This window comes from Drosophila subpulchrella, chromosome 3L (assembly GCF_014743375.2).
Source record: "Drosophila subpulchrella strain 33 F10 #4 breed RU33 chromosome 3L, RU_Dsub_v1.1 Primary Assembly, whole genome shotgun sequence".
Classification (NCBI taxonomy): domain Eukaryota; kingdom Metazoa; phylum Arthropoda; class Insecta; order Diptera; family Drosophilidae; genus Drosophila; species Drosophila subpulchrella.
The window spans coordinates 15,034,889-15,051,445 of record NC_050612.1 but is presented as its reverse complement, the minus strand read 5'-3'; the positions used below and the strand labels follow the sequence as shown (position 1 = coordinate 15,051,445).

The window sequence follows — 16,557 nt, the reverse complement described above, 5'->3', positions numbered from 1 at the left end:
AAAAGATTTATTTTTAAATGTTTTTTTTTCAAGAAATTACGATGTAAACCCTTACAAAAATTCCGAAAAGTGACCAAAATCCTAATTTTTTGGAATCATCCAGAAAGTGATAGAGATCATCAGTTTTGCATATCAGCCATCCAAAACAACTTTTCTTAGGCTCGTGGGTTCCATTTGGGCCATGAAAAAGTGAAATCCCTTTTATAAATCCCCCCTTTCAAGGTGTATCACCCATTTTCCCCCATAAATAAAACATCAAAACAGGTTGGATGACATTTAGCTTTTCAATTTGTTTTTATTTTCTGTTTATTATTGTATAATTTACTGTTTAACTAAACTCAAGAATGCCTCACGCATCTTTGGGGATAGATAATAATAATAATCGTAATAATAGGTATAATAATAATAGTTCACTCACAGAGTACGGACAATACATATGCATATATCTGACAGTCGAGTGTGTGTGTGCTATGGTGTGTATATGGTGTATGGGTGTGTCTGTGTGATTGTGTGATTGTTTACATAAAATTAGCACAAATTTAATGTGATGCTGCCTGCGTTGTTTGCTCATTCGTTCATTTACAATACAATTTACGATTACCATAGAAGAAGTGCTGCGAAGGGGCTTTGGGGGTAAGTCTAAGATTAAGTCGAAGCCTAAAGCTATGGAAATTTGTACATTATTTACAGTTACATTTGGAAATACCATTAATATAAGTATGTGTACGTGCGTATGGGTGTGCACCTCTATCTGTGTTTGGGTCTATGTATCTAAAGTATTTGCGTATATACGTATTATATATATATATAAAGTTGTAATTACCGGATTTGACAACATTCAGTGTGTTTTTGTATTTGTGGACTATTCTAGGGTTAAGCTACATTTAAGAAATGCACAAGTCTCTAATCGTAACTTTAAATGTTTACGGTTACGTTTATTGTTAATCGTAATCCTAGTATTATTATTATTTTTCGCGTGGCAAAAAAAGGCAATCAACGCAACGAATTCTCTCGAAAATAAATAAGACAAGTACGAGATCCTATCCTTACAGGAAAGTTCCGAAGTATGCATGTGTGTGTGTTGTGTTTTGGGATGTGCTTTAATAATAGGTTAATACTTTATACCATCCTCGTTACGCTCTAAAACTAGCCTAGGCGTAAAAACCAGTTAGCAACTTCAACTAAGCACTAGACACTAAAAACGTTGGGGTTCAAGTAGCAGTCCAAATATGTTTGTGGTTTCTTGTATATATATTTTGGGTCTTAGGGTGGTTCTGGTATTTGGGCAGATATTTCTAGGTGCCAGTAATCTTTGGACATTTTGGGCTATTTTGCTAAGGAAAGTAATCTTATTTGAATATATTATTCTTGATAACCAATGTGTGTTTTGTCACTCATTTAAGATATTTATTATTTATCAGTCACATTTTACATGGGCTGTCATGCTTTCCTACATATTTTTTTCTATTTCAAGAGATGTTTCTTTAAATAAAATGTGGCTTGATTAAATATTATTTTCTCTGTAAACACATATATTTTACAAACTAAAACCATAATTACTTACTGGATTATCCAAGGATTACTTAGCACCCCCTTGAATTTTCTTTCTTTTGGCTCGCCTAGAACCCGCCCCACCCCAGTGTGTGAGGGTGCGCCACCCCCGTTGTCCCGCCCCTGCCCAGGATTCAATCCTCGTGCGGCAGTTCGGTGGCGTGCTGCTGCTCCAGCTTGATCTTCATGAGGGGCGACTCCCGGATGGCCCCACCTCCGCCTGCCCCGCCAGGTGGCGCATAGGCGGCTGCCGCCGCAGCAGCTGCAGCCGCATCTGGATTGGTGAAGAGCTCACTCATATCCTGGCCTGGTCCTGGGAAGAAGTCCTCGAAGCGGGGGCTCTTGTTCACCGACTTCTGGAGCAGCCCATTGGCAATGGCCTCGAAGTCAATGCCAGCGGGCAGGCTCTCGAGGAACCTCTTGTTGTAGGCACTCGCCTGGTGCTTGGCATAGTGGGCGGCGGAGTAGGGCGAGGCGGCTCCTGGTCTTTGGCTGGCTGTCAGGGACTTGGCACTGCCGGAACCGGAACTCGATCCCCTGGACTGGCTGCCGTACTGGCGGGACAGCTCCCGCTCCCGCTCCCTCTCCCGATCGCGTTCCCTTTCGCGGGACAACTCGCGGGCATAGGAGGCGGCACTGTTGGGCGGCGCTCCGCCACTTCCTCCGCCCGATCCCCGCGAGGGCATCACATTCAGCCCGGGGAGGCCCATCAGACCCAGGGCACTCAGATCGGGCAGGTTCTCTGAACCCCTCTGCTGGTTCTTGGCCGCCGCCGCTGCCACGGCCGCCGCTGCGGATACTTGATCCTCGATCTCGGATCTCTGTAGATAGGCCGGCGACTTGTACATGTTCATGGACTGAGCGTGGGGCGACTGCTGCTGGTGGTGCGACGAGGGCTGCTGTTGGTGGTGCGACTGCTGCTGCTGGTGGTGGTGCTGCTGCTGCTGCTGTTGCGAGAGGATCTGGCGGCGCAGGGTCTCCGTCATGGAGCTCAGGGGACTTCCCGCGTCCGGAGGAGCCAGCGAGGCGTTCTGGGCCGCCATCTTGGCCGCCGCTGCACTGTGATAGCCATTCGTAGTGGTGCCTCCGCCTATATAGGTTTGCTAAGATTAGTGAAAAGGGGGAAGAGGGGAAACAGAGGGTTAAAATTGGATCAAGTTAGCTTCTCCTACAAGACCCCATTATAAGGTATAACAAAAAGAAATAGTTTTAAGTAAAATATTTTAAAATAAGTTGGTGCACAATATCAAAAGAAGCATTAACTTCTATAAGATCACCGCCTACAGTAAATCGTTAATAATGTGCTATTTTAGAAACAACTACAAATAAATTGGCTTATAGCATGTACGTTGAAACTAGACCTTGGCGCCTCTAAAATAATATAATTACATTTTTTGTTTACCCAAAAACGAATTCCACCTGACTTGAATAAAATTAGTACGGCCATTAATTCATGCCATTGAAAATTGTTTATTATTATTAAGCCATTTCAAATAACATTTTATGGCCTTATAAAATATGTTCTAAGAAAATCAATTGCTAGATTAATATCAGGCAAAAGGTTATACCAAGGAATTTGAAAATGTTTTTGAACTTTTCAAAAATATTAATATTGCCCAATGGTGAGTTAAAATTCTTTATAATTCAGTTATACTTGCTTTAAACAAGGTTATAAAAAATATATCTTTGAAAATCACCCCAAGACAAATTCAGTAAAATAATACTTACTCCATGGGCCTGTCCATTGGCGTACTGATGGGCGCCCATGTCCTCCTTGATCTCGCGATAGTCCCGGAAGACCACCGCCTTGATGACGCTGCGGATGAGCTCCTCGGGCCACATGCCCAGCAGGATGCGTTGGGGACGACCCCTGGCCTTCGGCCGAGGGTCAGCCCCGCCATCCAGGGAGGGTCCCAGCATGTTGTGCACCCGGTTGGCGTACAGCACGAAGGTGGGGTAGGGGATGTCGAACTTGCGGGCTGCCTGGGACAGGGAGAGACCCTCCTTCAGGACACTGAAAATGGCCTCGGCCATCGCCTCCGGGCGCCAGGACTTCAGGGGTCCTCGCTCGCGGAACCTCAGCTGCTGCACTAGGTTCTGCTGATTGGTGTTCCAGCACTTTTGCCACATGGACTGCAGCTGATACTGGTAGCTATCTGCTGGAAGACACGTCACGCGGACATTATGAAAAGGCTGAAAGGGAAACTGGTTTAGTTCTGGAACTTACCCGCCACTGAAGCTGCTCCAGTTGCAGCGGCTGCAGCTCCCATCCAGCCACCATGTCCTCCACTCTCGATCATCTTGGCCTGGAATTAAACAAATTGGGAAAATACCAATTAGTTAAGGGCTTTTTAAGGGGGTTTTACTAAGGTATAATATAAGGTATATTTAACAATTTTGAAAAATTACTTATAAGCTTCAGATAGCTCCTATACATGTTGCAAGATATTTATAAAAATATTTTTAATGTAAATATGATACCTACATATTTTAAACATAGCCCCTTAAATGGTTGACACACATTGAGAGCTTAAAATGTAAAAGCCACCTTAGCATAATGAGAGAAATATATTCCTCAGCCATAACCTTTTACATTTCCTTCCTCAGGTCTTTTAAATAATTAGGAAACTTTGCATACCAGGTATCTGTTTTTTATATTTTTCTTTGAGGCGGAAAGGAAAACTCGGCCCAATCGCTAGTTTTTCTTTGGCCCTGTGACATTTGCACACGAATTGTGGCTGGCCGTAAAAGTTTATGATTGCCATAAATGTTGCGGAGGCATTTTCATATGCAAAGAGAAAAAAAAACGGGGAGCCCAGCGAAAGCAAATTAGTATACAAAGTGGGGCCATCCCGACCCCATTGTCTTGGCGGCTTTTTACGGCCAAAAGGCTTCGACTTCGGCCAGCGGAATGTGCAAAAAGCCATTTATTTATTGCTATTATTAGGAATTCAGGGGGAAGTCGCCGTTGCCGCTTAATTGAGCCCGCCTTTAACCGTTTCGGCCGTATTAATCAGTGGGCCCGGGCAAAAAGCGCTGGCCATTTAAGGGTTAACCGGGAGCTGGGAGCTGGGACTAAAACCCAAAACTAAAACTAAAAACCGAAATGGAGAGAATCCCCATTTTTATTTCGCTTTTTTGCAGCTCTACTCCACGGAGGCATAGGAAAGTTAAATTGATGCACGTTTCGTGCCTCCGAAACTGAGGCTCTGGCCATAAAGCCTTCCTTTTGGCCAGCTTGCCAGTTGGCCAGTGGCTGGCCACGCCCCCTGCGCGCACGTAGCCATGCATTTTATATGCAGGGGCGTAATACAAATTATGTGCAGCGAGCATGAGGTAAAAAAATATAAGAAACACAAAAAAAAAACAAAGCGATGGAAAAAATGCAGCGCATAAAGAGAACATATAATGCAAGTCTTAAATATTTGAGGAGTAGGCGCCGGAGAACAGGGCCGAACTGGAAAAACTCCATACTCTGCATGCCAAGGAAAGGTCATAAAACGTATGAATAATTGAAATTGAAAAGTCGGAAGCATTTTTACATTTTTACAGGCAGTTGGCAGTAGCCGTAACTGTAACAAATGCGGCCGAGCTGCAAACAAAATGGCGTTAAAAATGCTATTTTATGTAAAACACTTTGTTAATGACGCCGGAGTTTTTTCCACCGGTTTTGAGGAGAGGGCTGTGGGTTACGACCGGCAGTGTGGGCACTTTAGTCGGTTGTAAATATTAGAATTACTGGTCGGCAAATAGAGTAGTGTATCTGCGGGGTTTTTTGTATCCAATTAACGCAGATTGGTTAGATTTATTTTATTATTAACGAGCTAAATAATTTTATAATTAATATTTACTTTTTAACAGAGATTATTATTCATAGAGACTTGTATTATTTGTTATTTCAAGAACATTTTATTCTCAATATATTGAGATGGGTACCCAACTAATTACCACAGATTTGTTCGATTTATTTAGTTTTAAACGAGTTTAAAAGTATACAATTAGTATTTACATTTTGACAGGGATTATTAGTCATATAAACATGTCATATTTTTTATATCAAGAACATTTTATTCTCAATATATTGAGATGGGTACCCAACGGTTGAAAATATCGACCTTTAACTTAATTATAAACTTGCCGATTGTATAACTTATTTTCCCAATGTAGAGATCGTAAGATTCCTCTTCTCTAGCATTTGTCGGAGATTAATCAACCCCCTGTCAGCCATTCATCCATTCAGAGTGGCGATTATAAAACTCGCGCATAGTACAATTCATATAATAAAATATTACGAGCTCTGCTCGAAAATGTTTAATTAATTAAATTTTCAATTCCCCTTGGTTGGCATTTCCTCTCAGCAAGCCCCCCTTCCCCCAGCCCCCCTGCCACGCCCCTGCCCCAACAAAAACAAATTCGAAGTGTGCGCGCATTCAACTTTCTTTCAACTCATTTAATTTAATTTGCGGCGCTTCGCTGCTGACGTCGCTGCCTCTGCTGCCTCTGCTGCTTCTTTCCATAGCTGGTTCTTCTTCTTCTTCTTGCCAATTACTCATCGTGTGCACGCCCCATTCACATAATAATTTATTTAATTAACTTTTCCGCTGCTACAAATTTCTATAAAAATTTATTGATTTTTGTTTTCCCCGCAAAGAAAATATTTTTCGTGGCCTGTACGTTTTCAATACTTTTTTATTTGCACCCACACTTGGGGATCTCGCTCTCTATATATATATATATATCAGGGTATAGCTGGGTATATATGGATTTCTATAACTTTGTGTGTGTCTGTTGGCAATAAAATATAAATTTATAACACGCCCTCACACTCGCATTTGCCATCAATCCAAATGCATAGACTACCCACCCCTTTCTCCAGCCCCCCTCCACGCCCCTGGCTTTCAACAGCCTTCAAGTTTTCACTACATCGCGGGTTAACCCAACCCCCTTTTAACCCTCTACCGCCCCCCTCTTGGCTGTAATACCCCTTGGATTCTAATGCAATTTTAATTTTATTTTTCAAGCGCGCACATAAACTCAGCACTTGCCCCTTTCCCCGCTGGAAAAGCACTAAAACTACACCATTTTCCCCATTTCCCCGGCATGTCCTTTATCCTTAACCCCCTGCTTTCCTTAGAACTTTTACTGTAGTTTTCCTCCTGCCGTTTTTGCTGTGTATATTTCTTATATTATATAACACTTTATTTATTATTCATTTTCGATTCGTGTTCCACCGTGGTGGCGTCTCAAGTTTGTTATTTCTCTTGTCTGCAACTTGCTCACCACAAGACCCCCCTTTTCCCATTTCCCATTTTCCCACCCCAAGCCCCCACCAAACACCGCCCCTGTGCGTCACAACTAGCAGGAACTTTGCGATTTCCTTTGCGCTTTGTGGGCCAGCTTTTACTTTTCCTGGGCGCCTGTTCGCCTTCAGCCTTCACTATTACTACTGCCAACTAGTTTTCTCTCTCTAGCTCTCGCTTTTCCGCCACTTCCGCATTTCCACTCTCTTTCCGGCCGCCAGAACAGTAGGTAGTTCTCTGTTCATTCACTTATTTGTATTACTCAGCCAGTCGCACGCATGCCACCCACTTTGGGGTCACCCACTTTTCCACCCACTCCGGCCCCCCATTTCCGGCAACCTTGGCCACGTTGTCTTTTAGAAGTAGCTACTGTTATTCCTTCATGGCTAAAAATTATCAACGAAAATGGACTATATTTAGGGATCTGTTATCTAGATATATTGTATATACAAAATCGTAAGATTTTAAATTCCCAATATTTATTTAAAGTTTTAATTTAGGGATCTGTTATCTAGATATTTTGTTTATAAAAAATCTAAAGATTTTAATTTCCCAATATTTATTTTAAATTTTTAATGTAAAAATAAAAGATTACATTTTTTTTTAATATTAAATTTTACAAATCAGAACTGTTACAATTTTATTTTGAGTGGAGTTCTTTCAAATAAATATTTTTTTAAATCTTCCAATAAATTTTTGCTTTTTCCGAAGGTAGATTTTGTATAAATCATTAATATCAAAGACCTTACAGCCCATTTTCCTCTGTGTAGCCGCACCTTCTAGTTCTGCAGTTCAGCTCGTCCGGTGCCATTCATTAATTTTCTAAGACGCCAGAAATAATTCATTTAAGAATAACGACCCCGGAGAGTACAATTATCGAGTCCTCTGGACTGACACTTTCCATCGGGGATGCCGGGAATCGATTTGCATTTTTATAAATCCCACTTCCAGTGGCAGGCCCCCCGAATTTCTAATGGGAGGAACACCCATGGCAAGGGTTCCTTGGCTCCTTTTTTGTTTGCCGCAAGACAAAAACGTCGACGTCGGCGGCAACTAAATATTTAATAGTATTTTATTGCACGAATTTCACATAAAATATGCATATTGGCCCAATGCATTATTCATGGGAGTAATGTGAAAAACACATTTCGCGAGGCGGGCGAAAGCTACTGTTGTGGGTACATATATACTATATGGGGTATATAGATAGGTACTTCTTGGGTACGATATCTGGTTTCTTTCACCCCGCACATATGTATATATCGGAATGGAAATAGGAATAGGAATATAATGAAATGCAAGAGAGCCAAGCAACAATAAACAATTGCAAGTCCAAGGAATTGCAGGGGCCACAATAATTGTAGCAATCATAAAGCCAAGTGCGAGTGCATGAAGCTCGCTTTTCCACTTCTCCACTCCACACTTCGGAACCCCCTGAAAGTTGCTGCGCTGGAGTAACAACTACAACTCACCTCACAACAATGGCAACAATAATTTAAATGTAATAAATAATTATACGCCAAGTGTTGAGTGCAACGTGCATTGAGGTGTGTCAAGTTGCCGACTAACTGGCAACAGCAGAGCGGCAAACAGCAACTTCAACCGCAGCCGACAACAGAAATTGCTATAAAACATTCAAATGGGACGCCGACTTCTTTCAGACCCTCGAAACTCGAAAATACCGCGATCCGAGGCACCCCCTCTGCCCGGCCATCCCCCGCCCCTGGATGCCCATGCCCATGCCCACACCCCTCTTGTGTGTGCTGCTTTCATTGTTGACCCCTCCCAAAAAGTTGTCTTGCTCGGCTGTCCTGCGAACTCGGACTTTCGGAAGGGCGAATTGTGACAGAGGTGACGCCGTGACACGATCTATTATACCCACAAGCTATTATAAATATTCTTCAATACATAATCCATCATATCATATTGCCCCTATCGCTCATATATTAAATTTAGAGGGTATAAATATTGTAAAAAAAATCTATAATGGAAAAAATGTTCAATAGAAATTACTTTTTAGCTTATAGGTACTATTTGTAAAACATTGTTATATTTATTTTTAGATCTCTTCAAAAATACTATAATCTTTATATAAAGATTTCGCATTGCTATATAATATAATATAAATTTTTGTGAAACTTTTTGTTTCTTATAAATTTTACCATGAATATATATACAATGTTAAAAAAAACTTATTTGCATTTATTTATAAAGATACAAGAACGATATGAATTTAACAATGCATGACTTTTTACGTAAGACCTTAAACTCTTTATTGGCATACTAAAAATATTCATTGGTTTTAATAATGATGCCTTCCATATTAATTGTTTTAGAACTTATAAGCAATATAAACTTCAGTTTTTTTAATCAAACTCTATTCAAGACCCCATCGATAATCGAAACCCTTGGCCATCTCTAAGGACCTACACATTGTGTGTGTTTGGCTGGCATTTCTGGCCAGCTCGACCCTGGCTTTTATAGTATTTACTTCAGCTTTTGCCGACATTGTTATGGTTGTTGCAGTTGTCGGGCAATTGTAACTTCTGCAGTCGCTGCTCATGTTATTTCTGCCGGCTTGTAGTTGCAAAGTAAAAATTAACCTCTTGCAAATAGTAATTTATTGTTTTTAGCATAGGGGATAATGAGGATACACGGGCATCTCCTCGCCTTTCCCCATTTGTTGGTTGAATGTAATGACCTGGGACTGGACGGAAAGCCTTGCGTGTCCTTTGAGCTGATTGAAAGCGCGCTTTCACTGCAAGAAAAGGGGGGGTGAAAGCGGGCGAGGGGTCTGGGGAGAAAGTCTACAAAGTGTTAAAACGGCTGCACACAGTCATTAAATATTAAACTTGTATAAGCTGGCAGACTAGAGCGGAAAAAAGCGGAAAACACGCCTCCTCCATCATCAGAAGCCGGAGAAGAAAGGACTTACTAACTAATTATTCATGGGCGCGCAAATCTCGCAAGTTTAAATAAAAAGGAAGAAAAGCCAGGAAGCGAAAATCCGACTCCGGTCAAGCGCTCTGATGTATGCTACGCTTTCGCTTCTCAATCGAATGCCTCAAAGGCAAAAACTGCGGCAACTGCAATTGCAAATGCAACTGAAATGCAGCTAAAGGGGGCGAAAAGGCGATAAGGCGAAAAAGGGGCCCTGCAACGCACTGCAAAGCCTTGAAATAATATTTAATATTTAGAGAGACATAAATATTAAATGAGTCCAAAGCTATGCAAAAAGGTAGCACAACTTTTGCACAACCTAGCCTGCCCGCGTCCATTCGGCCATGTAAAGCTAGAATTACAGCTAACATTCCACCATTATTTTAGCGAAAAGTTAGGGGTATGATGTTCTGGTAAAAAGTTGAAATGTATATGTACCCTCTATAATCAAGTTACAACAGATATAATTTTAAAGGTTAAATAACAACATATTTCACTTTCAATTAAAATATTCTAAAATTTTTTTAAAATATGTAAATAAACTCAGTGATCCGATAATATAAAAAACAAATAGCTCAAAAACATTTATTATCATTACAGCTTTTTTAAAAATGTGGGTCAATAAATTTTTCGAAGTGAGATCAATGTTTGACATCTTAGACATTTCTGAAATACCCCTTTTTGTTTCCCATTTCTGAATGGTATTTTCCCGTCGATCATTTTACTTCAAGCCCTTTGCTTTGAGGCGGAAAACTGCAACTATTTTGCAGCCGTGGCACGCTTTTCTTTGCTTTTGGGCCACAGTTTTTCCATTTGATACTTTGGGGAGTCGGGTCGAGAGGCCCATCTCCACCTCTACCCCCGCCCCATCTTTTTCCCCACTTTCCGAACTCTGAGCCGCGTCGAACATCGCCGGCGCATACGAAGTCTTATGAAATATGCACGGCCTGTGTAATTTCTTATTTAAAATGCCATTAAATTTTTTGAATAGCATAGAGAGGAGCAGCGGCCGCCCACTGTCTAAAAACAGAGCGCAGCATGCACTCGGGCACCCGGGTCCTGGGCAAATAGAGGCCCGTAGACCCCCGAAACCCCTCTGACAGCCCCCCGAAAACCCCCTGACATATGTGTGTGTGGCCCAGGTTAGACAAATATGGTTTGGTCTGGGCTTTGGCTGCTGTTTGAGTTGCAGGCCATGGGGGAGTCGAGTCGAGTTGAGTCGGAAAGGATCGGATCGGATGGGTCCAAAAACGAAACTGAACTCGACTGAAAACTGAAACTGGAGCTCCGAGTCCGAAGTCGGGCAACTTTTAAAATGCATATTTGATTGTTTTTTCTACGGCCCCCTAGAACGGGCAGGGCCAGCCTACGGACATCCAGAGCTTCGGAGGTACGTGTAATTAATACAAATCAGGGATAAAAACCAATCGGAGTGAGGCCTCATTAAAGGCCGGTGGACAGAAGTCCTGGCAGATCCTAAATCTTTCATGAGGGCGTGGGATGCAGGCTGATGCACTTAAAAAAATATATATTAATCTAAGTAAAATGAAAAAAACAAAAAAAAACAGTTAAATTTCTAAAACAGAATATCAACAAGTGTCCAAACCATAGTTATATTATCCAAATACCATGTACTATATGCCATTTATACTTAAATATATCACAATTTTCAATATCAATTAAAGATTAGGATTAATTAATGCCTATTAAATAGAGATAACCTTGTGATAAGAATATCCTTCTTTAATCTGTACCTTTAAGGTCCTAAGTAAGTCAACTAAGGACTGGAATATTTTTGAACAACCCCCTTACTTACTTTCTTCCGGTGTAGCTAAACTCCAGTCCATTTATATTATTCCAACTTATTTCTAATGCCCTTTCCAGGCGACCTGTCAAACGTTCGTCCACTGCAAATGCATTTGTATCTGAATCTGTAACTGTATCCGCAAATGTGTCTGCGAATGTATCTGCAACTGGCACTGCGGCGATTGTTTCTACATTCAATTCTGTATCTAAATCCGTGCAGCTGCGAGTGTGTGGGCAACACCTTTATTAGTCAGCCATAATATTGATTTAGTCGAGCGCCGTCTGCTCAAGATAATTATAATAGTCGAGGACTAAGTGCGCGAGTGTGCGTGTGTGGACACACGAGACCATTACATATGTAAATACACACGCACACACGCACACACGCACACACACACGGGGAGCAGCTGAGATTGCAGTTTGCAATTGATTTGCAATTGCAGTCTGCGGACGGCGAAAATAATTCGCAACACACACGGATTAAATTTGCATTAGGACCTCTGGCAATTAGCGGATCTCATCGCCATTCCACCTCCGAGAACGGGAATCCTTTCCCGCCCAATCCAATCCTCCGACAGAAGCGCAGGAGGCTTTGACTCGGGCTTAGCACACAGGCTTAAGTCGATGCATCCTTTGTTGGATCAGCCAACAAATGCCAGGAGCATCCATCCATCTAGATAGCCTGGATATTCGGGGATATTCTGGGCCATTCTTTCCTCGACCAATAATCTTCTCTGAGGAAATATACTTTCAGCTCATGTATAATCATTGCTGAACTTTAATAATGCCCACTCGGATTTGCTTTTCAATTGCTGTCGGGGGAACGGAACGAAAAGCCAAAGTAGTGCTCAGATCGCAAAAAGCTGCGTCACTTTTATTTGTTTCGCTTGAAGTGCAGGAAATTGTCTGTAGCCCATTTAAAAATAAACAACAATAAAATAAATAATTAAGAAATACGCTTTCTGCGTTTAATTATAAACAAAAGGCAGCCACATTGTTGTGAAATGAATTTGCTCGCTAAGGCAGCGCAACGAAAAATGAAATAATAAAACGGGCATTACATAAACGCTCGAAATAAATATTAAACGCCCGAGTATTTTAATAAGTGAATCATTTTCAATGGCAGTGGCAGTGGAAAAAAAGAAGCAACAGCAGCAACACGCGCAGCACAAATTAATAAAATAAATAAATGCCAAACTAGATTTTTATTTATTTGCGGTATTTATTTTTGGCCTCGCTGGCAGAAATAAATCAAACTGGACGCGAAACCGAACGCAAAGACTTTCGATTGCACGGAGAAAAAATATTTCAAGGTGATCGATTGGAATTACACTAATTAAAATTCAATTTAAAATTTATAAAAATATTTAATCTAATATTTCATATCCATCTTAAATAAGTCTTTAATTTTATAAGAAATATATGTATTTGTTTAGAAATCAAAACGCTCTATAATAAATGCATTATTCATTTTGAACCTAGTAATATTCATCTAAAAAAATATTTTCATTTTAGTTAGATCAAATAAAGTGAACTTAAATATTCTGTTGCAATATTTTCGTGAATATAAAATTTAAAAACCTCTATATATGGTAGAATCCATCTAAAATAATATTTTTTCTGTGTGTACTAACTTGGTCTTTCATTTGGGGGCGTGGCAGTCCATATAGTTGGCTTTATAAATTTACACGACCCCCTTTGTCCGAATGCGTGGCCGAGCATTTTAGCAGTCGCGCCTTCGATGTTTGCTCTTTGAATATCCATTTTATTTGTATTTTGATGTGTATTTATATATTTTTATTTATTTAACATCGTTTTTTCAACAAGCGCCCAAAAACGCTTCTCGATTGTTTTTGGTATCTGATTTTTTATTTACTTTTAATGAGTCGCCCGCCGAGCGGAAATTTCGGATGCTGCCGCCGACCACTAAAGGTTTTCCTTATTTATGTGGCTAGTGAATAGAAAATTTAAATGGATGAGGAAATTTTCCGATTTCAATTTCCTTGTTTTTTTGTCTGTTCCTACTAAGATGCTTAACGTTTATTTTCTTTATAAAGTTGTGTGTTTTTTATGGCACGCAAATGACAGACAATGAAAGCGTCAAAGGAGGCCGGCAGTTAAGTTGGCTGTAAAAGCGATAAAAAGAATAATGCATAAAAGTTGCTTATAAACTCGGAGCCCATTGGATCCAGCTTAACCCTTAGTCGGTGGCCGGGGGCGGAGGCAATTACCTCTTCTAGAGGGCATCCACCACTTCGAACGGAGCGAATGGGAACTCTGACTTATCTGCAGTTCGCAGCTTCCAGTAATATATTTAAATTTATCTGTGTATCTTCGTCTTTGTCTCCTTTTTCGTCCGACTGCCACATTCACATTTGGAATTGACTTATTAATTAATTTATGCAGACACGTTTTAGTTTTATTATTTTTAAATTTGTGTAATTTGCTTTTCGTATACCTAACCCTCTAGATGGGCATATTGGACCACCTGTCGTCGGCCGGATTAGGCCAAGATTCCTCTCGATTAGTTAGTAAATCGCAGTCGAAAACCCTGATTTACCGACTCCAACCTTTGTTTCACAAGAAACATTTGCTGCTGCCATTCTATTATGTCTTTTTCGGTCATTGGGCATAAATTATTTCGAATCTGTGTTTTTCTTTTCATTTCTATTGAGATATTCGCTGGTTTCCATTATTTCTTTCGCTTCGAGTATTTATTTTTTTAGCCGCATTTAACAATGTTTGTGATTTGATTTTTATGTGCCTCTATGTGAGCGTTTGGAATTTAAATAAATTAAATTTTATTAGTTAAAATTGACGAGAAATATGCCGCGCTCAATGGCAATAACAAACAAGATAGTTTTGATTAATAAATGAGCCATCCCTGAGTTTATTTAGTTTTTTTTTTCGTGTATACAGCCATGAGTTTATGATGTAGCCAGCTGGCCAAGATGGATTTTATTATGATGGTTTCGGGGATGTTCTTTGATATATCGTACAAAACACTTTTTGTATACACTTTTATTATTTTATTATTATTATGATGAATGCATGGGCTGTGTGTGGGACACAAAGGGGTTAAGCCGGTTCAGGGTTCCAACTATTGTTCATTTTCCGAGGGGCTTTCATGCAGACAATTGAAATGCTTTCATTTAGCCTCTTAAATGATGATGCTGTCTTGATGTGGACCTTGTTTTTTGGCTTTTTTGGAGCTCATTAGGTCGCCGGCCCCCGGAGAGTTGTATAATTAGCTGCCCCAAACAACCGTATTTCCAGTCTTTGAGCTTAAATAGTTCCTAAAGCGAATCCATCGGATGAGAGCTATTTTTAAGCCCTGCTAAATTTTGTATTTGATTTTTCACTCGACAGCCGCCACACGCCGACTGTGATAGCCACTAATAAAAGTAAAAAAAAAACTGAGAAAAAAAAACAAAAATTAAAATAAAAATCCAAGATCGCTGGCCACAGGCGAAATGTATTAAAATTAAATTCAAACATTTCGACGCCGTTTCTCGATTCTTTTTTGTGTGAGTTTTGTACCCCGTTTTTATAACATTTGCGCATGCGCAAACTGCCAAACGAGCAAATTAATAATTAATGCAAATAAACACACAAAGCGACAAAAAACGAGCTGCTAAAAAAGATACAAGCCAACAGCAACAACAGCGGATTCGCACAAAAGAAGATACAAAATCAGAACGCACGTGTAACAGAGCTTTGATTAATAAAGTAACCATTTAAATAAATATTATTAATAACGCCACTTTCGGTGGCTATAAATAAAGCTGCGAGGCAATGTTCGAAACTGGAATTTCAGCGATCAGGTGATATTACCTAAAGGAGACTGGATGTGGAAAACATATCGAAACGGCTTTTCATTCATTTCCGCTGCACCCCGAAAAAGTGGAAATGGAAGTGGAAATGGTTACGGGGGAAATGCCAAGCGAAAAGAAAACCCCAGCGTCACGATGACAAAGGTGAAAAATACCTTCGTACTGCGGCTCACAATAAAACTATATAATTACGAATGTGGCTCAACTGACCGACGAAAACACAAAAATACATTCGAGGCGAATGGAAATGGAAAATACATGCGATGGGTGGGGGCGAGACGACCGGAGCTCTCTAAGAAAAGCCATTAATTAAAACTATAAAAAATTACACGATCATATTTTATTGTATCCCCGCAGTACAGACATTCGTTTTGGATTTTTTTACTCGCTCTTTTACATTTTATATTTTAATTGCCGGCTTGCCAGCGCGGGAGTCATCAACGTAAAAGTTTTCCCACTTTTTATTATTATTTAAATTTCTGTGTAATTACAGCGAGGATTGTCGTTCCTTTGTCTTCGCTTTATGCATATGCGATTAAGTATATTGTATTCTTTTTGTATTTTTTCATATATATTTTCTGGGGGCGGAGTGGCCGTGGGGGAGTGGCAATTTTAATGACCACGGCAGGCGTTGGCTTTCGATTGACATGAGCGCCTGTTCCGCGGCAGAGCCGTGTAATTTATATATGTATTTATTAGTTTGACGCTGCCACACTTAATTGTTGGATTCAATTGAACTTTTTTATAATTCAGCAGCGTATTAATTACAATTTATGGCTAATTACATGCAAGACGGTAGCCCAGGTGCCTAATTAAAAGCCTTTCCAGGAACAATAATCACAAGTTAGCTGCCCACTAAAAAGATCAGTTTCAAATGATTATGTAATGGGGTTTTCACGGGTGAAAATAAGACTTTGATCTGGAAATGTAGTCCCAATTAATAGATAAAATCCCCATACAAAGTTATAACCATTCATCATTCAAACTCTGGCTTGATCTGCTTAACCCCTGTACCACCTCATTTCCATTTGCACTTTATCTGGCAAATTTATTATATCATATTTCACGGCTTGAGTCATTCGACTCCTGAGTAAAGAACGCCACTCCCCGGTAAACAGCCCGAATTA

At 40.3% G+C, this 16,557-nt stretch overlaps 1 protein-coding gene across 2 annotated transcripts in view; it reads right to left on the bottom strand.

The window, feature by feature from the left end:
- Window positions 1-265: 265 nt before the first annotated feature.
- The window catches only part of LOC119553414 (protein bric-a-brac 2), a 30,741-nt gene continuing 14,449 nt past the window's right edge, over window positions 266-16,557 (bottom strand). Inside the window, exons 3-5 of one of the 2 annotated variants that reach the window (XM_037863789.1) lie at window positions 3,779-3,857; window positions 3,280-3,710; window positions 266-2,654 (exon numbers count right to left, since the gene is read on the bottom strand). In XM_037863789.1, the coding sequence (XP_037719717.1) occupies window positions 1,686-2,654; window positions 3,280-3,710; window positions 3,779-3,857 (1,479 nt within the window). In that variant the 3' untranslated portion in view covers window positions 266-1,685. The remainder of the gene's footprint in view (window positions 2,655-3,279; window positions 3,711-3,778; window positions 3,858-16,557) is intronic. The other variant, XM_037863790.1, reaches the window with a different exon arrangement.